The 25,033-nt window shown below is 39.1% G+C and overlaps 1 protein-coding gene across 1 annotated transcript; it reads left to right on the forward strand.

Annotated features, from left to right (window-relative positions):
- The first annotated feature begins 60 nt into the window (after positions 1-60).
- Positions 61-23,778, forward strand: syap1 (synapse associated protein 1). The gene is made up of 9 exons (XM_072584428.1): positions 61-306; positions 9,876-9,994; positions 11,437-11,503; positions 12,455-12,528; positions 16,064-16,203; positions 17,299-17,447; positions 18,971-19,029; positions 19,172-19,313; positions 22,782-23,778. Exons 1-9 carry the CDS (start codon positions 132-134, stop codon positions 22,904-22,906), a joined length of 1,050 nt encoding a protein of 349 aa, XP_072440529.1. The 5' UTR covers positions 61-131; the 3' UTR covers positions 22,907-23,778.
- Positions 23,779-25,033: the final 1,255 nt, after the last annotated feature.

A 25,033-nucleotide genomic window follows, 5' to 3' on the forward strand; every position in this document is an offset into this window, starting at 1 on the left:
GCCGTCCGTGTCTCAGTGGCGCCCCTTACGGCCATTTTGGTAGATATGCTGTGGGGCGCATGCGCGGTAACGGTTGGCGGCCGGTTGGGGTTGCAGGTGTTTCCGTGTCGCTGCGCCACCGGCAGATCGGGATGTTCCGAGCGGTCGGTAGTTGGTTCGGCCTGGACGCGGCCAAGGAGCCGGCGGCCGGGTATAGGCCGGAGGACAGGCCGCCGGATCAGGGCAACGGCGCCGGCGGGGAAGGGGGTGGAGCGGTCAGCGGAGATGCGTCTCCAGAGACGCTTAGGCAGACCAAGGGGCTGGGAGGTGAGTGCGGGGGGGGCGGGGACCGGGGACCGGGGACCGGGGACCGGGGGGACCGGGGGGGACGGGGGACCGGGGACCGGGGGGGACGGGGGACCGGGGACCGGCGGACAGCAGCTGCTAACTGCGGCCGCATCCCCTGCGGTATCACCAGGGCGGAGGCCTGGGAGTCCCTCTCCAGTCTCTGGATGCGGCCAGGCCGGGCCGGGCCGGGCCAGGCCGGGCAGGTATCAGTGTTTACACGCCCTGCTCCCAGTGCATCCCTTGGATGGAGAGTGAACCAGGTCCCAGAGTAAACAGTGCAGATGTTGTCAGCCTTGGTCGACCATCCAGCAGCCAGCTCCCTGTGGCTGCAGGTGGACTGGGGTAACTCTCTCATGCAATACACTACCCGAGAGTGGTTTGTTTTCATTCTTTCATGGGTTGTGAGCATGGCTAGCATTTATTGCCCGTCTCTAGTTGCCCTTGAGAAAGGTGGCTTTATTTTCAAAACATTTACAATCCAAGCGTTATAGGTGGAGCTGTAATGGCCTCAGGGAGTGAAATTCCAGGATTTTGACCCAGCAACGGTGAACAGCAACATATTTCCAGGTCAGGATGGTGGGCGGATTGGAGGGGAATTTGCACGTGTTGATTTTTCCATGGATCTGCTGTCTTTGTCCTCCTGAGTGGGAGTGATTGAGAGTTTGGAAGTTCGTGGCAAAGGATTTTTGGTGAATTTCTGCAGTGCATCTCATAAATAGTGGCAGACAGAGTTGATGTGGTGCCAGTCAAGCAGGCTGCATTGCCCTGTACCGTGTCAGGTTGTTTTCAGTGTTGTTGGAACTGCACCCATCCAGGCAATTGGGGGAATATTCCATCACAGTCCTCAATTGTGCCCTTTAGAATTAAAATTAGAATCACTACAGTGTGGAAACAGGGCCTTTGGTCCAACAAGTCCATACTGACCCTCCAAAGAGTAACCCATCCAAACCCACTCTCCTACCCTACATTTAGGGTAGACTAACGCACCTAGCCTATACATCCCTGAATACTATGGACAATTTAGCATGACCAATTCACCTAACTTTGTGACTGTGGGAAGAAACTGGAGCACCCAGAGGAAACCCATGCAGACACGTGGAGAATGTGCAAACTCCACACATGCAGTCGCACAAGGCTGGAATCCACCCTGGGTCCCTCATGCTGTGAAGCAACAGTGTTAACCACTGAGCCACTCTGCTGCTGATGCTGGACAGGCTTTGTGAAGTCAGAAAGTAAGTTACTATTGCAATATTGTTAGCCTCTGACCTGCTGTCATAGTTCTGAATTAGTTGGCAGGTCTGATTCAGTTTCTGGTCAATGGTATCTCCCCAGGATCTTGATAATGAGGATTCAGTGATTGTAACACCATTGAAATGTTATGGGGTGTTACTGAGTCTATTTCTTATTGGAGATGATCATTGCTTGGCATTTGTGCGGTCTGAATGTTACTTGCCACTTGTAGGCCTAAGCCTGCATATCGTCCAGATAATTCTGAACATTGTGCAATCATCAGCGAGCAACTCCTCCTCCTGACCTTATTGTGGAGAGAAATTTATTGATGAAGCAGCTAAAGATAGTTGGCCACTAACCTGAGGAATGCCAGTAGTGATGCCCTGCAGCTGAGGTGACAGACCTCCAAAAATTGCTAACATTTTCTTTTGAACCAGGTATGACTCCAACCAACAGAAAGTTGACTTTAGTTTGCTGTTCCTATTGGCTCCAGATTTGCTAATGCTCCTTGATGCCAGACTCGTTCAAATATGGCCTTGCTGCCAAGGGCACTCACACACTCACCTCTGGAATTGAGCTCATTTGTTCATGTTTGGATCATAGCTATAATGAGGTCAGGTGCTGAGATTTCCTGTTGGAACATAAACTGAGCATCGCTGAGCAGGTTCTGCTTCATAACTCTGATGGTACCTTCCATTACTTTACTGATGAGCAAGGATACACTGGTGTGATAATTGGCCAGGTTGGATTGTCCTGCTTTTTATGCACAGGATGAACTGGGGCAATTTTCCATATTTTTGGGTAGAAGCCATTGTTGTATCTGTACTGGAACAGTTGTTTAAGGATTCAGCAAGTTTTGGAGCAGAAACCTAAAGTTGTCTTTTGAACGTGATGTTAAACTGGAATGTCCCCAAATGTCTTGAGACATCAATGGAGATTTTGTATCAACGACAGGCCAACTGCAGTTTAAAAACTCTGAAAGAAAGTCTTGTTTCTACATAGTGCTTTTCACAATTGGTGGGTGTCGCCAAGTGCCTTTTGGCCCATCCAGTAGTTTTTAAAATTGCCATAATGCAGGAAATATGGCAGTATATGTGCACAGCAAACTCCCACCAACAGCAATATGATGATGAGCAGCTTTTCTTTTAACACTGGGAGATAAATATTGTCCAAGATATCAGAGATATCTTGCTGTTCAAAATAGTGCCACGGGAAAAGTACATACCTGCATCCAATAAAGTGGAATTGCTTGTAATTGTTCCGACTTTTCCAATAAACAATGAAATTTCCACTTTCTTAAAACGTATCTCACCTCTCTGACCTTCTTCCTCGCACGTATGTAACATCTGATCCGGTTTCCATTGGAAAATGCTCAAGTGGCTCAAATATTTAACAGTATTTGCGTTCTCTATATTAAGTTTACATTTCCTGCCCACAGACTACAGGACTAGTTCATTTAACGATCCGATGAAATATGCTGTTCTATTGTCTGAGCAAATGATTAGCTTGGCAATGCTGACAAACATCTACTTGATGCCAAAATGTAAAGCCTATATTCATTATTAAAAGGTGGTGTGGTTTGTGCATTTAAACTTATCTCTGACTGCCCGATGTTAATTACTGAAGCTACTGAGATCTTCACCAGTTGCATGTGTTGGTGACTTCAATGGGTGTGACCCTCAGTGAATATACAGAGGACCCTCGATTATCTGACATTCGATCGTCTGAATATTGGATTATCCAATGAGATCGCAAGGTCCAGATGCTTGGATAAACTATTACCCAGCATTTGATTATCTGAACAAAATACTCACCGCCTGTGTCATTCGGATAAATAGAGGTTCCTCTTTAGATGGAATAATTATTTTGAGTTGTGAAATTATTTCCTACAGTTGTGAAATCTATTGAAGGCACACTGCAATCACACCACTGGGAACATCATTCGAACGTTCCTTTTGGTTTTGCATCAAATTTAAGTTTAGATCATATGCAATGTATCACTGAACTTCTCTCTCATGAGCTTTAGTCCAGGCTCAGAATTTCTGTGGTTAGGAAGGAGGAATCTAGTTTGTGGGTCACTAACACGTGGATAAGAATTTGAACAGAATTACAAGCAGGCACTTTTAATGACTCCCAGAATGTTGGATTTCAAATACAACTTTGCATTGCGCAGGCATGACATGATTTGGTTGAGCCTAATGATTGGATGCGAGTTGATGGCAAGACACTGCAACAGATTAGATTGAATTAGATGTGTCGGTTTACATCTTGAAAGTCTTTCTGAATACTATGACTCTGCTAATGTAACTTTACTGTAGTACCAAACTAATTTCATTTTTTTGCCTTGTTTATTTTTAGCCTTTACTGCATTATACATCTTCACAAATATATAATCAATATATCCAAACAGTGTGCAAATTGACTTGTCTTAGTAGTGGTAGTGAAAATCCTTGCAAAAAAAATTGAAATTAATTTGTGGAGAATTTGTTGGTATTTTAAACACAAACAGCAGCTTAGCAGTGTCAATGAACTTAGTTCAGCCTGACAATGAGAAACCCTTGTCATATTTCAAATTAGTTACTGATGTGGTTTCACCACAGTTTCTATTGTTATGGCATATTTGTAACACTGTATTTTTTTGAAAAACTTTGAGTCTTAGAACAGACAGTCGATTTGGTCTAAGTATTGGTTACCAGTATATGTTCAGGAACAGTCTGAGATGACTTTGAAACTTTCCCTTCACTGCATAATAAAGACAGTTAGCCGCCTCGTGTACTGCGAGATTGAGGAACTCACTGATGCAACTGAAATCAGGATATTTCAGATCTTAAGCTTGAATACTGTAATTTTTAGATTAAGCCAAAAATTGACACTTCATTTAATTTTGATCATTGTTTTCTATCAAGGGTTCTTGCATAGCTTTGGTCCATTACAACAAGTACATGACTTTATCAGGAGACAGTCAAGTTAAGTTACCACAGGAACTTCTCATGGCTGTGGAATCTTAAAGTCCCTGTTGATTTTTAAGCTACAGCTTACCAATTTTGTATAATATTCATGTGTCTCCCATTAACAGGGCTAGGCTATAGCTGACTATCATTTCTGTGAAATGTTAAATGATCCACTCATTAAATCAATAGTTTGCAAATGGTCATCTTGGTTGGAGAATATAATTGATCTAAAAACTTAATTCTGAAAAACTTGACTTAGGATGTGATATTTGAGGAATTCCCTGTTGTCCAGACACCATGTACTTTCGTGGGGGGAGGGAAGGGGGTGTCAAAGAACCACATTGGCATATTTCATGACAACCAGACATCTCTCAGGGATGTATAATCAATGAAGTACTTGAAGTGAATCAGTATTGTAATGCAGGACTCATGGCAGCCAATTTGCATTCTGTGAGGTCCTATAAAGATCAATATGAAGACGATCTGTTCTTATGATATTGATCGAGGGAGAAATATTAGCCAGGTTGCTGGGGATAACTCAACACTTAAAAATAGGAGCTTTTACATCCACTTGAGGGGACAGATTTGTTTCATGTTCCTGTTTAACAGATCTGTTTAATGTCTCATTTGAAAAACAGTACTTTGAACAGTGCAGCTTTCTCACGACTACATTTGAAGAATTAGAGTCATAGAGATGTACAGCATGGAAACAGATCCTTCAGTCCAACCTGTCCATACCGACCAGATATCCCAACCCAATCTAGTCCCACCTGCCATCACCCGGCCCATGTCCCTCCAAACCCTTCCTATTCATATACCCATCCAAATGCATCTTAAATGTTGCAATTGTACCAACCTCCACCACATCCTGCCGCTCATTCCATACATGTACTACCCTCTGCGTGAAAAAGTTGCCCCTTAGGTCTCTTTTATATCTTTCCCCTCTCACCCTAAACCTATGCCCTCTAGTTCTGGACTCCCCGACCCCAGAGAAAATACTTTGTCTATTTATCCTATCCATGCCCCTCATAATTTTGTAAACCTCTATAAGGTCACCCCTCAGCCTCTGACGCTCCAGGGAAAACACCCCCAGCCTGTTCAGCCTCTCCCTGTAGCTCAAATCCTCCAACCCTGGCAACATCCTTGTAGGAAGGAGACCAGGAATTGAACATAATATTCCAACAGTGGCCTAACCAATGTCCTGTACAGCTGCAGCATGACCTCCCAACTCCTGTACTCAGTACTCTGACCAATAAAAGAAAGCATACCAAACGCCTTCTTCACTATCCTATCTACCTGCGACTCCATTTTCAAGGAGTTATAAACCTGCACTCCAAGATCTCTTTGTTCAGCAACACTCCCTAGGACCTTACCATTAAGTTTATAAGTCCTGCTAAGATTTGCTTTGCCAAAATGCAGCACCTCACATTTATCTGAATTAAACTCCATCTGCCACGTCTCAGCCCATTGGCCCATCTGGTCAATATCCTGTTGTAATCTGAGGTAACCCTTTTCGCTGTCTACTACACCTCCAATTTTGGTGTCATCTACAAACTTATTAACTTTACCTCTTGTGCTTGCATCCAAATCATTTATGTAAATGACAAAAAGTAAAGGACCCAGCACCGATCCTTGTGGCACTCCCCTGATTACAGGCCTCCTGTCTGAAAAACAACCCTCCACCACCCTCTGTCTTCTACCTTTGAGCCAGTTCTGTATCCAAATGATTAGTTCTCCCTGTATTCCGTGAGATCTAACCTTGCTAACCAGTCTCCCATGGGGAGCCTTGTCGAATGCCTTACTGAAGTCCATATAGATCACATCTACTGCTCTGCCCTCATCAATCCTCTTTGTTACTTCTTCAAAAAACTCAATCAAGTTTGTGAGACATGATTTCCCATGCATAAAGCCATGTTGACTATCCCTAATCAGTTCTTGTCTTTCCAAATACATGTACATCCTGTCCCTCAGGATTCCCTCCAACAACTTGGCCACCACCGAGGTCAGGCTCACTGGTCTGTAGTTCCCTGTTTTGTCTTTACCGCCCTTCTTAAACAGTGGCACCACGTTAGCCAAGCTTCAGTCTTCTGGCACCTCACCTGTGACTATCGATGATACAAATATCTCAGCAAGAGGCCCAGCAATCACTTCTCTAGCTTCCCAAAGAGTTCTCAGGTACACCTGATCAGGTCCTGGGGATTTATCCACCTTCAACCATTTCAAGACATCCAGCACTTCCTCCTCTGTAATCTGGACATTTTGCAAGATGTCGCCATCTATTTCACTACAGTCTATATCTTCCATATCCTTTTCCATAGTAAATACTGATACAAAATATTCATTTAGTATCTCCCCCATTTTCTGTGGCTCCACACAAAGGCCGCCTTGCTGACCTTTGAGGGGCGCTATTCTCTCTCTAGTTACCCTTTTGTCCTTAATATATTTGTAAAAACCATTTGGCTTCTCCTTAATTCTATTTGCCAAAGCAATGTCATGTTCCCTTTTTGCCCTCTTGATTTCCCTCTTAAGTATACTCCTACTGCCTTTATACTCTTCTAAGGATTCACTTGATCTATCCTGTCTATACCTGACATATGCTTCCTTTTTTTCCTTAACCAAACCCTCAATTTCTTTAGTCATCCAGCATTCCCTATACCTCCCAGCCTTCCCTTTCACCCTGACAGGAATATACTTTCTCTGGAGTCTTGCTATCTCATTTCTGAAGGCTTCCCATTTTCCAACCGTCCCTTTAACTGCTTACATCTGCCTCCAATCAGGTTTCAAAAGTTCTTGCCTAATATCGTCAAAATTAGCTAGCTTTGATTTTTATAGTTCAAGCCCTTGTGCAGGACTTAAATCTGTAATATTGCACCTGGATTCAGGTGAGTTTACAACAGAATGAGTCATTATAATGTTGTTTGTTAACTTGTCATTTTCATCTGTTCTGTTTCAAAATAAATGTATTAGTTTTGGCATGAGCTACATGGCCTGTCATGCTGACTTGGAGTGTTGGATAATCATTACTGTAACATTGAGGTCAAGACACACATTTTGTTCTAAGCTGATTTGTATGCCATTTACTAAATATTACAATACCCAAAGGTCATGCCATTCCCTGGCAAAAGATTCCCCTACTAAGAGTTCTCACTATTTCACACATTATATCCACATGTTGAATATGTTGAAAACAGCAGCAGACTCTAAGTTTTGCAAGGGTTTTATTTTGTGTGTGTGTGTGTGTGTGTGTGTGTGTGTGTGTGTGTGTGTGTGTGTGTGTGTGTGTGTGTGTGTGTGTGTGTGTGTAAGTAATATAATCTACTACAAACATCAATTTCCACCTTTCCCTTCTGGTTCCCTTTCCAGTCAGAAGTCAATGCAGCACAGAGGAAGAGGTCAGTTCTTTTCTGAAATGACAATGATTTGGAAGGCTGACTTCAACCCATTATTTTCTGCGTGAAACTGTTGAGTATTAAGACAGTTTTAATCAACCTGTTCATATTCATCTCTGGGCCGGAGGGAATTGTACCTGGATCCACTTGCCCATAAATAGGAATATTCACATTGCACAACAAAAGCCTGAAGAATGCAGGGTTTTTTTTTTAAGAAATCAACCTTTATGACCCAGCTCTGTACCAGTTGAAACCTGAGGCCAAGCTATCTGGCTCAGAGCTAGGGACACTACCACTGTGCCACGAGACCCTTTAAGAACACAGTTTGTTTTGTTTAGTTTAAAAATGTAAATATGGCACTAACTGAAGAGATCAGAATGTATTCCAATGCTGGCAAGCATCCAGGATATTAGCAAGACGTGGGGTGTAAATATTTTCTAATTGACCTGTTCCGAGGTGTTGTGACACACATTCTGGGGCAAACAGACCTGAACTGAACCTTTTAGTCCAAGACACAACTTTTTTTTAAATGTTTCCGTTCTCTTTGTGGAATGAAGATTCAGCTGATGCTAAGGTCTTTGCAATACTTATTTTAGCTATTATAGTCACCCTGTTCTAATGTGTTATGGCATTTGTGTGGGACGTTTTGCACTGGTAAACACCAGACCTCTTGCCTAAACAGCCATGGTTCAACTCTATGCTGCCCTAGAGGTGTGTCATAACACATCTCAACAGGTTCACTTAAAGAATGGAAGTTTCACCAATGGTCTCTAAACGCTTGTCAATTTAAGACTAGAAAGGAGAATTGGTGACAGCACTGTGCCCACCCACAAACTGTCAGTGGTTGCTACCACAACATATAACATGTCACAACAGTCCCAATCACGGCCTGGTTGTTTACTATGCCGTGCTGTGATGTCTGTGGACAATGTACATTTTGGTTGCGGGTAGCTACATCCCTCAGTTCTTCCATAAAATCTCTACAGTATGGAAACATGTCAACAAATCCACGATGACTCTCCAAAGAGCATTCCACTCAGCCCCCCCCCCACCCCAGTAACTTTGTAGATCATAGCGGAAGTCATATTTCCTAACTGTCTGTCTGTCCCCGTTCCTTGGCTTCCCTATGCCCAGATGTCTCTGGAAGTACGTGGTGTCGGCCACCACCCTTGAAACGTTTAGAGTGAACTTAACATTACAGTGTCTGGAATGCAATATCTCCACCACCGATACTATTTTGATTTAGTTTCCTGCCATTTTTGTTTTCATTTTCTTATTGTGACACAGACCAGATGCAAAGTGTTTGTTAATTGTTACTTGTTTAGTGGATTAATTGAGTGACGTGGTGGATCAAAAAGAAGGTAGTTACATTCTTTGGGTATTGTGGTGCAGTGATGATGTCCCTACCTCTGGGCCAGAAGGCCTAGGTTCAAGCCCCAGCTGCTCAAAAGGTGTGTCATAATGCACTTGAACTAGTTGATTTAAAAGCATCTGACTTTTCTTCAGTGCGGTGGTTTAACCGGCAGATTGGCTTCTGAAAAAAAAGATGCTGAGTAGTTTGCACCATGTCATAAGAGAGCTGACCGCTACAATTAGAAGCACTATCTTCTGGGGGCACTTAGATTCTGTCAGTATCAATTTGATTACATAACACATACAGTTTTCTAGAATAATAACTTAATGACTGTAATATCACATGAATATTTAACCACACGTTGGTGTGTAGAATATAATGCATAATAGATATTTGTTTACTGAGCATATGAATTGTAAAATTCACAGGAATACGGAAAAATAAAAGCTGATTTCAGTGCTTAGAAAGTTTGATTGAAAGTCTTGAGCCAAACACAGATATCAAGATAATGTTACACACCTTCTGAATTACTTAGAAGTATTTTGATAACTTTGGTTGTTTGGATACTGGTTACATACCTAGAGAGTTGTATTATAGTATTGGACCTTTTCTTTTCTTGCACAGATTATCTGTTCAGTTTTGCAACTGCTGCTTCCAAGAAGATATCTGAATCCATGGTTGAAACTGCACAGACTATTAAGAAATCTGTAGAAGAAGGCAATATTGATGGTGTGATTGACAAGGTTTGTATGTTTCCACAGAAAACCATTAAATTACAAATATTATAAATGTTACATACTGAAGCTATAATGATATGTTGCAGCTGTGGTACATGGAAGGAGTGACACATGGAAGGCGAGGCACAAGATTTAATGTGTCCATAAAGACCAGCAATTCTTAGAAACATAAGTGTTGAGTTTTTATTTTGGAAGCAATTGGAAAATTGAGTGTAAATGATGCTGTTTTAAATTACAGTTTAAGGATAATACTAAAATACTTTTGCATAATCACATGGAAAATATTCCATGAACCAGCATAATTTGATGGAGTGATTTCTTTTAATATTTCTTTACATTAACATTTAAATAAGAGTATTTGTAATTGCATTTTCTCAATGCTGCTGAAGGTGGAGTTACAGCAAAAAAGGTATTTTTATAAGTGTTGACTCCTCTACCTTTGAGCAACCAGATTTTAAATTGCTGGAAGAAGCTTTTATTATAAAAACTTTGAGTCACTTACTAGTTTCAGCACCAAAACCTTGCCAGTTCATTATTTTGGTCTGGAGGTATGGCCAATTTTCTGGGTGAGATGAAATGATATTTAAGGATGTTTGTTCACACTGCTACACCAATAATCCCCAAACGCACATGTGCACAATATTAAACTGATTCTTCAAAATTAAAAGAAAAGCTCAACTGTTCTACTTTGTTTAATTATTTATTTCTCGTGCATGATATGCTGTTGTATTAAAATTGGTCATCTAATTAATTGGTTAATTGATTAATTGGTGATTGTAGACAGTTACAATGTCTGAGAGAAAGATCATTGCTCATGCACATGCTCCTTGGTATCAACAAATGCAGCCGATGCTCACATTAGCGTTAAAGATTATAGTAACTGCTTTGTGTTTGTATTTTCTAGACCTTTTCAGTGAGCTGGTTAATCATTAGCAGAAACTCCACTCCATAATATTTTCTAATTAATATACTTTCCTGTGAACATCTGGTTACACTTCTTAAATCAAAATGGTACAAGTGCTGGTTTAAAATTGGAACACTCAAATTAACCTAAACCTATATCAAAGAATAAAAATTATATTGGACACTGATTTTCTGGCAGTTACTGCATCTGTATTCCAACATTTGATGTAAGCAGAATCTTCACTGAGTTTGATATGAACAATCTGAATTGTTGCTTTTCAATCAGTCTCTGGTACCAAATATTGATTTAAACTATTTTCTCAAGGTGAATCACTATCATTTCAGACATTATTTTAAAATATTTATTTTTTTTGTTTGTATTTAGGTGGGTATTTATGCAGCACATAAACTTTCGCATCTGTACATGAATGTACACTTCTTTGATCAGGAAATGAATTTTAAATCAGCTATTGATAACTATCTTCAAGTCATAAGTTTGTCCCTAAGTAGCATGGGTGTAAGCACATTCTATTTCCATATTTTAGACCATTATTGGCGATTTCAAAAAAGAGCAAGACAAGTTTGTGCAAGAAAAGCTGACGAAGAAAACAGGTACTGTCTATTTATGATAGTATAGATTACTTTTGTGTACCTCAATATATGCTTAGAAAGCTTAAGTGTTCCCTAATATGATCTATCTTCTATGGTCTTTCCAAATTCCAAGTTTTGTGATGGATGTCATTAATTGATAAGTTGATCAAAGTCATCTTTACATCCTTAGGTTTTACACAGAGGGGAAAAATGAACATGTGCTTAAGTAAAGCTTAACCTCATTGTCTGAGCCAGGTGATCTCACATGCTATGTACTTTCTGTAGTTATATTAAATATCTATGGCATTTGCTCTGCATTGCATTTGCTAATAGCCAAATGGACAGGATTTACAATGCAAACAAAAAATGGATGCCATTACATACCAGGATGAAAAGTCTATATACGATGTTGGCACTAAAACAAACTGAACAGTGAAAGTAGAAACAAATTTTAACACGTACCAGTAGATCACTTATTTAACAATAGATTTGAGGTCATACTGTTTTATAACAATAGGGATGTTAGCCATTTAACACAATGCATGAGACTATGTAAACTGATTTATGATTGATAAATCTGACAGTTGTTTTTATAGTATTATACATCTGCATTACTTCAGGGACCAAAATATGTGAGATTTTATGTAATGTGTAATAGTTGGAGGTAGATATCTAGTATGTCGTTGCATTGCAGTTATGGAGAAGGGGAGAAATTGTCATGCACTTTGGTATCATTCTTGGTTGGAGAGGGAATAGTTGATCTGATACTTTGGGAAGACTGCTCTGCATTGCTTGTATTGTATAATGCTAAAGTTGTACTCTAATGCAGCCTAAAGTGCTTCCATTTTGCAAACTAAAATTTTATTTAGAGTGGAATGTGTGCCATAAACATACTCTCAGTATCTTGGGACTGGGGTGGTATGCTTTTTATTAAAAGATAAAAACTTTCTTTGTAAACAATTTTTTTTTCAGATGTAGCAGTACCTCCTTGGGTTGGATACAGTGAAGAAGAAGCTATTCAGCAACAAATCTTAGCCTTATCAGCAGTATGTCTGCTTTTCTATTTAATATTTCAAAATAATTTTATTTTGGAATTGTGCAAAGGTTAGACAGTGACTGGAAATAATGTACCATTAAAAATTAAGCTTGCTCATTAATGTTAAAATGTGAGAATGACAAACTCCCAGCCTGAATTTTTTTTTTAAATGGTCCGGACTTTGCTAGTCATAGTGAGATCAGTGATCTGCTATAAATTGCAACATCTCGCATCAATTTTGTACTGTTAATTTGCTCCAAATGTTGCTTTTGTTGCAGTCATCATAGTGGTCGCCAGGCACTCACCTCTGATATAACAAGAAACATATTAACATGCTCATCAACTAGAGCCATGGAGTGGTTTAAGCCATAGTTTGCCAGTAGACCTCTCTCCATGGAATGATAACCTTGTACGTTTATGTAAAATAAGGGATGTGATTGAATTGCAACATTGGCACTGAAAGTAGGCTGTCCCCCCCACCTCTGAGGACTCTCATGTCTAGAGGACAAGGAGACCATGAACTGATGAAAGAAATTTCAGAAATAATATTTTTGGCTTTCAATTTTGTTAGGCTGCTGGGTGTTCTATATATTTCAAAATAACATCTAGGAATTGTAAAGTGGCATTGTGAGAGGCGTGAACCTTTCAACCTGCCATTTCATTCCCTATATAACGCGACGACTCTCCTCCTGCCACTTTGCTTTATGGTTCTTTCTCCTTTCATGCCTTAGCTGCCAGATTCCTGATGAGGATCCAAAACGTATAATGAATTCTACATTCTTGCCATGAAAAATCAAACTTAGGAAGATAAATGTGAATTGTTTCTGTCCATTCTGAAACCAGCAACAGGGATTTTATTCCGCCTTGTTTCACAGTTTCATGTTTGAGGTATAGCAACCAAAGAATTATAAGTATAGAAGAGGCCCCTCAGCCCATTGAAACTGCCATAAATCTACACCAGTCCCACTTGGCCAGTAGCCTCGAATGTGATGACATTTCAAGTGCTCTTCCAAGTAACATCTAAAAATGTTGAGCTTTCCCATTTCAACAACCTTCCTAAGCAGTGCATTCTAGATTCTCACCACTCTGCGTGAAATATGTTTTCCACAAATCCCCTCTAAATCTTCTGCCTTTCACCTTAAAATTTTACCCACTTATTATTGGCCCTTAAGCTAAAGAGAACAGCTGCTCTTATTATCCACCCTGTACATGTCCCTCATAATCTTATATACTTCATCAGCCTCCTCTTTTTAAAAAGGATATATGGTTCGTAAGTTTATACATGACACCAAAATTATTTGTGTAGTAAACAGTGTCGAAGGTTATCTCCAATCACACTGGGACCTTGATCAGATGGTAAAAACAATGACTGCAGATGCTGGAAATGGAATGGGCCATTGGGCTAAGGAGTGGCAGATGAAGTTTACTTTTGATAAATGTGAGGTGTTGCATTTTGGTAAGGCAAGCCCGGGCAGGACTTACACAGTTAACGGTAGGGCCCTGGGGAGTGTCACCAAACAAAGAGACCTACGGGTGTTTATGCAGAGTTCCTTAAAAATAGAGCCGCAGGTAGACAGGGTGGTGAAGAAGGCAGTTGGCACGCTTGCCTTTATAGGTTAATGTATTGAGTATAGGGGTTGGGAGGTCATGTTGTGGCTGTACAGAACATTGATGAGGCCACTTTTGGAATCCACTTTCAATTCTGGTCACCCTGCTGAAGGAAATACATTGTTAAATTTGAAAGAGTTTAGAAAAAATTTGCAAGAATGCTGTTGAGGTTGGAGAGTTTGGGCTATAGGGAAATGTTGAAAAGGCTGGGTGTTTTCTCTGGGTGTCGGAGGCTGAGGGATGACCTTGTAGACAGTTATAAAAGGGTGAATAGCCAAAGTCTTTTTCCCAGAGTGGAGGAATCCAAACTCAGAGGTCATAGGTTTAAGCTGAGAGGGGAAAGATTTAAAAGGGACCCGAGGATCAACTTTTTCACACAGGGTGGTACACGTATGGATCGAGCTGCCAGCAGTGGATACAATTACAACATTTTAAAAAGCATCTGGTTGGGTACATCAATAAGAAGGGTTTAGAGGAGTAGGGGACAAAATGCTGGCAAATAGGACTAGATCAGTGTAGGATATCTGGTCAGGGTGGACAATTGGAGTAAAGGGTGTGTTTCTATGCTGTATGACTCTGACTTAATATCTAAAATTCTCCATCCCGGGGAACGTCAAGGTGAAGCTTCGCTGCATCTCTTCCATTGCCATCATGTCCTTCCTGTGGTTGGTCACACAATGCTTCAGCTGTGGTCTAACCAAATTTTTGTACAGCTCTAATGTCATCTCCCTGCTCTTATAATCTATGCCACAACTGATAAAGGAAAGAGTTTCATATGCTGCCTTTACCTGAACTACTGCCTACTAGCACCCCAAAATGTCTCTGTTCCTCTGAGCTTCCTAGTGTTCATTGAGTACACCCTTATCTTGTGATGCACTTTGGAAGTCATAGCCTCACATCTTTCAGGGTTAAATTCCATCTGCCTATCAAACCAATCCATTTTTATTCTCCTGTAACCTGAGACCTGTTTCCTCACTGTCATCTACCTGACCAATCTTTGTCATTGGCAAACTTGCTTATTATTCCCCACCCCCTGTGATGTATTCCATGTCATTTATATTTATCATCAACAAAAGGGACACAGCAATGACACTTGTGGTACTGCACTGGACATGCCTCCTGTCACATGAACAACCTTGTACCACCAGCCTCTGTCTCCAACCCTAACCAAGCTAATTTTGAATCCGACTTGCCAAGTTATCCTGGATCCTATGTGCTTTTAGCTCTATCAGTTTCCTTTGTGGGACCTTGTCAAAATTTTGCTAAAATCCACATAAACTACATCAATTATACTACCCTCATTTACACACCTGGTCACTAGCTCTCAGAATTCAGTTAAATCTGTTAGACATAACTCCCCTCTGATAAAGCCATGCTGACCATCTATGATCAAACCTTGAGTGTCCAAGTGAGGGTTTAGTTTATGCTTTTGAATTTTCTCCAATAACTTCCCTGCACTGGAATGAGACTCAGTGTCTGTATCTGGTTTATCTCCACCACCATTCATGAAAAGTAGGACCACATTATCCAGTCCTTCATCCAGTCCTCGTGACACCACTTCTCTGACCAGAGAGGAATTAAAAATTTGGTTAGAGGCCCTGTAACTTCCTTCCTCACTTCCCAGCAGCCTGGAATACAACTTATCCAGATCAGGAGATTTGTCCACTTTTAAACTCATCAAATCCAATACCACCTCACTCTGTCAATCTGCTCAAGAACTTCACAGTCCTCCTCCCCAAATTCTGTACCTACATTCCTCTTCCATCTGCCTTTCCTTTCCTCTTCCTCTTCCTTTCATGTGAAATATGCATTTATCACCGGACCAGCATTCTCCAGCTTCATCTGTGAATGAATAGTGTCCTACTTAACATATGTTCTACATGAGTCAGTGTTTTGTGAATTCTGTTTGAAGGTAAACTGAAATTCCTCGTTTTCAGGAAAGGAGAAATTTTTTGCGGGATCCACCAGCAGGAGTCCAGTTTAATTTTGATTTTGATCAGATGTACCCTGTTGCTATTGTCATGCTCCAGGAAGATGAACTTCTTAACAGAATGCGATTTGATCTTGTTCCAAAGTTGTAAGTCATAAATTTCACAATTTTGTATGCTTTCAGAATTATTTTAATAGCAAATCAACTGGCACAAAATGTATTGAATTAATTTGTTAAATTCTGTTAAATGAACGTGTTCCTTTGAATGTAAAATGTTTTCAGAATTGGAACACTCAACACTGTCCCATCTATATTGCTACACTTTATCTGTTTTATTTAGCAAGTAGTTGCATAGAGGTGACTGGATGTTTCCATTGCTACTGTTTAGATTTCCAAATAGAAAAATGGCATACTGGCACTAAAGAAGTTAACAAGTAAGGCCAATTCTATAGCAGTGTGGAATGTGATGTTTGGGCATGTATTTCAGCTAGGCTGTATGGGAAAGAATGGAAAGCATAGTCAAATCAGTACAGAAGACAAGTGCAAAATTATACTTCTCTCCTCCCCCTAACTTAAGATTAATCTTATGTTTCAAGCAACATCACAAAAATAAGTCATCTGTTTATTCACCTGATTGTGGTTAGTGGGACATTTGTACAGTACATTGGCTTCCATGCATTATATCAACAGTACTTAATAGGCTGTGAAGCGTTTTTGGAAATGTTGTATGAAGGCAGATTCTCTCTCTCCCTCCCCTCCAATCCCAATGCTGATAAAGCAGGAAGGTAAAGATTTCTTGATTCATTGCCTTAAAGACTTTCTCAGTCATTACAGAACAGGAGCAGGTGAGTCCTTCCCACACTGAACAATTGTAGGTCCAATTTTGGAATATGAATGGAAACTTTTGATAGAATTGCAAGAGTGCAATGTCCCATGTTTTCAAGTATTATGAAATGTGAAATTCAGTATATTTCCAAGATGATCAAAATAATTTCCTTGTCATAACTTGAGCAAGATGTTTCACCACACAATCCATTTTTATTTCAAAATTCTTATACTATAACCAGATAGAGTTGGGGATAAAAACTTATACTGTAACCAGGTAGAGTTGTCCCACTCAATTTCATCTTAGTTCTGTGTATTGTATTCTATTGTTTTCTATGCAATGTTTTGTTTACAGATACTAAATCTGTATAAAAATTAATTTGTTCTATGAGTGTTGATCTCCTGTTCCCTGTCCAGTGTGAAGGAAGAAGTATTCTGGAGGAATTATTTCTACAGGGTATCACTTATCAAACAATCAGCACAGCTTACTGCCCTAGCTGCTCAACAACAAACAGTTGACCAAGAGGTCAGAGAAGATAGCAGTCCAAATGATGTCCATTTAACAGGTAAATGCATATGTTTGTGTAGAATCCAGCTAAACTGATTACCTCTGCAACAGAGGGTGTTGATAGTGCTTTATCTCAAAATCTAACGGACAAATTTCAACTAAGCCTGATACACAGATCCAGGATGATCCAATGAAGAACTGATTAGTTTTTGTAGACATATGAATACAAATCCGAAAAGTTATCTTTTAAAAGGATCCATTACTCTTGATAAATAAGACTAATTGCTTTTAGAATGTTTTAGGTTATTAAGAATGTTGTAGATTTTCTCAAATGTAGATTTGTCATATATATGTCGAGTGGCCTGAAGTTTTTCAGTGTTAAATGTTCTGAATGAAAAGCTTTCTATTTTCAGCTTGACAGTTACAGAGCATCAATCAGGTAGAGAAAGTCCCCAAAAAAGAGCTACCGAATTGTAATAATGTTGTGTTAAAAGCATGGCAAAGAGCTGCACTTTACCGAATGCTCCCTCCTCTGCTTGTAGTAAGCCACCTTATTTGTAAACAGTTAAAAATTGCATGCATTATTCTATTTTCTGGCTATATTGACTTAATTTCCCCCAGCTGGGAGTCCTGACAGAAAAATGAATAGCCTGAAGCTGGCTGTGAAGCATGCCAATTGCGGCAACATCAGATGCTCTTCAAATAGATTTTTTCTTTGACTCGCATCACCTGGATGCCTTTGTTCTACTTATCTGCTGGAAATTAAAAACGGATGAAGATACTCTGAGCACATGACTTGAATTATTTAACAATGTTGTTAATGTGATAAAAATATACTGGTGTGACAGCATCAAGAATCAATCTATACTGTCACTTGGAGCAAATGTATTGTTCTCTGGATTTTACATCTCATGAGAGTGAACTCTGTGGCACAGTGGTTAGCACTGCTGCCTCACAGCGCCAGAGGCCCAGATTCAATTCCTGCCTCAGGCGACTGACTGTGTGGAATTTGCACATTCTCCCCGTGTCTGTGTGCGTTTCCTCAGGGTGCTCCGGTTTCATCCCACAGTCCAAAAATGTGCAGGTTAGGTGAATTGGCCATGCTAAATTGCCTGTAGTGTTAGGTGAAGGGGTAAATGTAGGGGAATGGGTCTGGGTGAGTTGCGCTTCGGCGGGTCGGTGTGGACTTGTTGGGCCGAAGGGTCTGTTTCCACACTGTAAGTAATGTAATCTAATCTAATGCTGAAATCTAATCAAGGATCTCATAATATAAACAACAGTTTTATTTTGTGCTTGAGATTGGTTGATCTACCAGAAGTATTCTGACCATTGTTTGCAAACTGTTTACAAGATAACAATGCAGCAGTGTGATATCACCATTTAATTTCAGGCTTCACCTGCACACATTCTGATCCAAAAATAATAGAGATATTGCAGGATATTCCTTTACATTTGACACTGATGAGGAAAAAATGAGGATTGCACTGACGGTCTGTGGATAAATAAAATACTTCTGGATCTACAAGTACCAAGGATGATTCTTGTTCATAACCAGAATTTCATCTGTTTTCTACCTTTCAGAATCAACAAGGTCAAAAACACCACCTTTTCCTATCCAAACTCATGCAAAATCATGTGAGGTAATTTTTGTTTTGAATAGCCTATGTTATTCTTAGACTTTGCATGATAATGTAAGATGTAACGTATGGCAAATTCTGAGTTTTGGCTTTGCAATCTCTGAGAAAACTTCACCAATCATTTTGTGCCTTTGTGATCTTTTAGGAGGAAGAGGAAATTTCCACAAGTCCGGGCACTACAGAGTTTATTAGTGATGCATACGATGCAAGCAGTCTGAATCAAGAGGATCTGCGGAAAGAAATTGAGCAGTTGGTGTTAGATAAAAAAGAGGATGGTGCAAAAGAAGGTAGGAATAATAATCACGCTTCCAAATGTTACCTGAGCTTTATACTGAAACATCCTTTTGCTTTATTTTTCTTCCTCAAAATTATGACATTAAATGCAGTTTTATCTGAAATGTATGCATTTTCTTTAGCACTACAAATTTAACGTTTATGTATACTGGCTGAACCTCTACATTAAAGAATTTATTAATCCTGAATACAACATTTTCTAAAGTCACCTTTTTATATTATCTGACTATTTATTATCAATTATTTTTACTATTTTAATTAATTTTTTTTTTAGTTGCTTTACAGTTCCTTTTGAGCTTAAAGCATTCATTAAACTTTAACCCAAGATTTTGATTTGATACTTTTTTGGCATATAGTTGTAGATTGTGACTTTAATTCAGTTCATTCTGCAGATGTTAATCAAATTTGATTCAATTTCTGTAACCTTGTAACTACATTGATATTTAGTTTTAATCAAAATTTGTGACAATGTAGAGAAAAATATTTAAATAAATCTTTTTGACCACTCAATACAGTGCTACTTGTTGGATTAAAAAGGACAATTACCTCAAAAGGCAATCAAACAACTGTGCAATGTAGACCAGAACATTTTACTCCTGATCAGTGCTGAGTTAGCTCATCTTAACTGTCACATTACTGTGGTTGGTCTAAATGCCTCCTCCATAGTAAAGAGGCAATTAGCCAGAGTTCCTTTTCTGAATCTTACAGCTCGCATACAGAGCAGGATACGTTGTCTGGTATGTGTGGCCCGTAGCTGCTTATGGTCATGACTACACTTGAGAGTTGAGTCTATTTTCATATGAAACAATTTAAGTTGGCAGTTGCCCAACTCAGTTGCATTTTGTAAATGCAGATGAAAGCAAATGTAAAGTGCCCAAGTTGAACTGGCTCAACAAAGTAATGCTTTGACTGTATTTGCACTAACTCTTTCTCCTACTTCTCTGTATATAAGAGTCAAATTTGAATCCAACCAGTTAGTCTCTGTGTCACATTTTCCAATATATAAATGTTTCTATGTGTTTCAATATTTCTTACATTACAATAGTGACTACACTTCATGAAACACTTCCTTGGCTATCAAGCACTTTGGGACATCCTGAGAATTCCCTCTAATTTCTTTTTCTGAGGTTTGTGCACAGCAGTGACATCAGCACTGGAAATCAATGCTACAGTCCCTTCAGCACAGCTGTTGCTGAGCACAGAATGTTGGAATGGGCTGTGCAGCTTAGAAGGAACATTGCAATGAACATGTTATTTAAATGCAATGCTTCTTTCATTTTTTTGAACATAAGGCATATTATTTAAAACAAAAAACATCTGTGTGGCAAAACTAAACGGAACATCAACATATGGCATGTCAGAAATCAGGAATAAGTTCCTAAAGGGAACCATGTCAGGTGGGATTTCTGGCCTGTGTTTAGAATATATTAATATCCGATCACTGCAGGGCACATTTTTTGGTTTTTGAGGACACTGGAGAATTTCTTGAGCGACACGTTTTCTTTGTTTTAGGTACTACTTTTATATTCTCACTAACTCATTCAGGACTGAATTCATCTGCTGCTAGACCTTTGTCATCACTCAATTCCAACAGCCAGCAGAAGAGCAGTACTGAGTGGAGTTAGTCACCTAAGTATGTTTCCAACTGCAGGATGTGTCAGCCTTAGCAACTCCTGTATAAATGTAATGTTCATCCTCAAAATTACCCTCGGCTGATTTTTTTTCTTTCTTCCCTTTCTTTGGATGTATTTCCCTGCTTCAGCACTACCATCACCTTTTTAAAAATATTGACTGATCATTGAGTACATTTAATAAGATTGTCACAGCTGAGCACAATCCTTTCCTTGTTGGATATTTTCGTCGAGATCATTCTGTGGTGACATGACATAGAAAACCTGGCCAGTTTCATTTGATGACTTTTTTAAAAATGCTTCTGTTGCAATAATCATGAATATTGAATGTTGCATGAATTTCAAAAATGAATTAACTGCCTGTTAAGTACTTGACAATTTCGCATCTTAATAGGTTAGAACACAAAATATAGCCTCACATGATTTTCATGCTGCAACTATACAAAATGCTGGTGTGGCCACACTTGGAATATTGTGTACTGTAATGGGGCAACCAGAACTGGAAGCATTGGAAAAGGTGCAGAGGAGATTTACCAGAATGTTGCCTGGTCTGGAGGGAAGATCTTATGAGGAAAGGCTGAGAGACTTGGGTCTGTTCTCATTGGAGAGAAGGAGGTAGAGGGGATTTGATAGACACATACAAGATGATCAGAGGATTAGGTAGGGTTGACAGTGAAAGACTTTTTCCTAGGATGATGATGTCAGCTTGTACGAGAGGGCATAACTACAAATTGAGGGGTGATTGATTTAAGACAGATGTTAGAGGCAGATTCTTTATGGAGAGAGTGATAAGGGTGGGGAATGCCCTACCTGCTAATGTAGTCAACTCAGCCACATTAGGGAGAGTTAAACAATCCTTAGATAAGCACATGGATGATAGTGGGATAGTGTAGGGGGACGAGCTGAGAATAGTTCATAGGTTGGCACAACATCGAGGGCTGAAGGGCCTGTTCTGCGCTGTATTGTGTTCTATGTTCTATCAGCGTATACTTTAAAACTATTCTCTAAATTTCTCCCAGCAAAAAGCACACTGAACCTTGAGATTAGATTAAATTGTGCAGTGAAACACTCAATTTGATTATGCTATATGTAGACATTCTTTCTCATTTAATGGACATACGTGATTTTTATTTACAAGTAATGACTGACGTATATAGGATTACAGGTTATTCTGCTATAACACGTTTCATTTATGCGAATTTGCTGTAAGACGATTGACTAATTGGGGACACTGTTTCTAAAGTGCAGGCTTTTAAAACGTGCTGGCTCTAATGCGATTACATCACCAACACTCTTAAGTGCTGTTTCTAAAGCATGATTTTTCTATAATGCAAGGTCTCACAAGAACGCGACCATCGTGTCATAGGAGAACTACCTGTACAACATTTTTTTTTAAAATCTTATAGAATTATATAAAATTCTAACAGAACTAGACAGGCTAAATGTAGGAAGGATGTTCCTGATGACCAGGGAGTTCAGAATCAGGGGCCACAGCCTAAGTATATGGGATAAACTATTTAGGACTGAGATAAGTAATTTCTTTACCCAGAGAGTGATGAGCCAGTGGAATCCTCCGGCGCAGAAAGTGGCTAAAACCAAAACATGGAATGTGTTCATGACAAAGTTGGACATGGTTTTTGTGACTAAAGAGATCATAGGTATGGGAAGAAAGTAGGAATTGAGTTTGAATTGGTCCATATTGAATGGTAGAGCAAGCTTCAAGGGGCAAAAGGCCATTTCTCCTTCTGTTTTCTACATTTCAACTATAAATGCGTCTTTTGATCAAATGAAGAAAAGCGAAAATAAACCTGCTTAAACTTTCTCCAACAGCACCTGCTGACTGGGAAGATGAACTGCAGCAAGAACTTCAAGATTATGAGGTGGTGGTTGAGGGAGAAAAAACAGATGAAAACTGGGATAAGGAAATTGAAGAATTGTTACAAGCAGATGGTTGAATTGAAGGTTGTGCTGCGCTCTATTACTTACCCCAGCACCTAACTAGCATGACTGACATGAACCTTGTTCTCTTCACTCACTGTTGTCTGAGAAGATACATTTGTAGGAATAATTCTGAAAAAAAAGTGCCTTGCTGTATGTTTCCTCTGTAATTTGGAGTAATTTACTTCTTTTCGATCAAAGCAGGTGGGCTAGCAAGGTTAGATTTCCAGTACCAAGATTTATATATTGTCCATTACACCTACTAGTCATACAGGTGTACCAATGATTAAGGATTTATATATTCTCTGTTTATACCTACAAGCAGTCATGCAGGTGTACCAGTTGCTTATGGTTGAACATGGAAATATCTGTCTAGTCCAAATAAATTCTGATAGGTTTCACTACTTTCTTTTGAAATGTCATCATGTAATAAAGTACTGACGAAAGCTTTGCAGGCTAGTTATAGACAGAATTCAACTGTACTAAATTATTTAGGATCACCTAACATGAATAGGTGAACAGATATGTTTTACACATAAAACTTGTAACAAAAGTATAATCAGACTAGATTAAACATAATCCAGATTGTTTGCTAATTTTTAAATAATTTGGAATCGGCCCTTATTTGTTCCTACCATTAGTTGTGAGCACAAGAAACCAAAGTCTTTTATTTTAAAAAAATGCATATATTGATAAAACAACCTTTCCACATTCCTCATGTTTATCTCAGAAATATTGTTAGTAATAGCCACCTGATTTTATTGGGTTTTGCAGGAATAGTGTTTGAATAAGAAATAGCTTTTTAAAAATTCATAAGCAATGAAAATTGTACAAATGTTTGTCATTTTGTATTTGCCAAAAGCACTAAATACACTTGGTAGTCTGGAAATTTAGATGTGTTTATAAATTTTTCTTGTTTGTTTATATTTTTGAAAAACAAATCTAAGATTTATGTATCAGTACTGATTCTGGATGCTGATTAAAATGATGAAAAGAAACATTTTTCACCCATCTATTTTCCTAAATGCCACACAGACCAAATTTCCATAAACTCTCATCTATTGCCCTGTTTTAAACTGACGTTTATTCAAAATCTTGAAGTTTATGTCTTGTTATGGTTGGGAATAACAGCCTCTCCTTTTAATCATAGGTGGCAAAGGTTCTACAAATTGTAAGGCTACATCTTTCCAGTTGTTACAAAATGTATTGGAATACAGGGGCCCTTGAAGCTGCTAAAATGATTGATACTTGCTTTGCTGCTAGGTCTGGATTGTGTATACCTCTCTTCATAACAATTGAGGGTTTGGGACATTTCACTGAATTGCAATTTTACTTTATCATGCCAGCTTGGAATATAGTAAATGCTTAAGTATGTGATTTGTTTTCAAGTTGTACAAAGTTGTTCTTCCAGGCTAAATGTAACTTACGAATTTTTCATGTATCATTTAAATATTAATAAATTAGACACTCCTTAAAATTAATTTGTTTACATTTCCTTGCAAATTCCTTTAAGTAGATTTATTTTAAACACCAATTAATAGTTCTAAATTTGGCAGTTTTTCCCAAGATATTGTTTAAAGATTAGTGTAAACACAGCATTAATCACAGAATTGTTACAGTGCAGGAGGAGGCTATTTGGACCATTGTGTTCACTGGATTTGTGAATAAATATTATGACTTGGTGCCATTCTCCTGCCTTTTTCCCATACCTATTGCTTCCATTAAATAATTATCTGATTCCTTCTTAAATGTCCTAATTGAATCTGCCTCCTCCACATTTCTAGCTGTTCCAGACCCAAACTACTTTCTATGTCAAAACAAAATCCTGTCCCATTTACTACTTCTGAAAATTACCTTTTATTTGTCTTTCTCATTATTTACCTTTTAAGATCTTTTTACTTTCTATTCTGTCCAGCTCCTTCACCATTTTGAAAAATTTCAGATCTCCTGTCCAAAGTAAGCAGTTCCCACTTATCAAAGTATTCTTCATGACTGACGTTTCTGATCCCTAGAGCATTCTTGTTAAGCTTTCCCGCATTATCTCCAATACATTTGACATCTTTCCAGAAATGTGGTGCCCAGAACTAAAGTGTTGTATTTGGGTTCGGCAGAATCTCCCTACACTTTTACTCTATGTCCCTATT

The sequence above is a fragment of the Chiloscyllium punctatum genome, chromosome 15 (genome assembly GCF_047496795.1).
Source record: "Chiloscyllium punctatum isolate Juve2018m chromosome 15, sChiPun1.3, whole genome shotgun sequence".
NCBI lineage: Eukaryota > Metazoa > Chordata > Chondrichthyes > Orectolobiformes > Hemiscylliidae > Chiloscyllium > Chiloscyllium punctatum.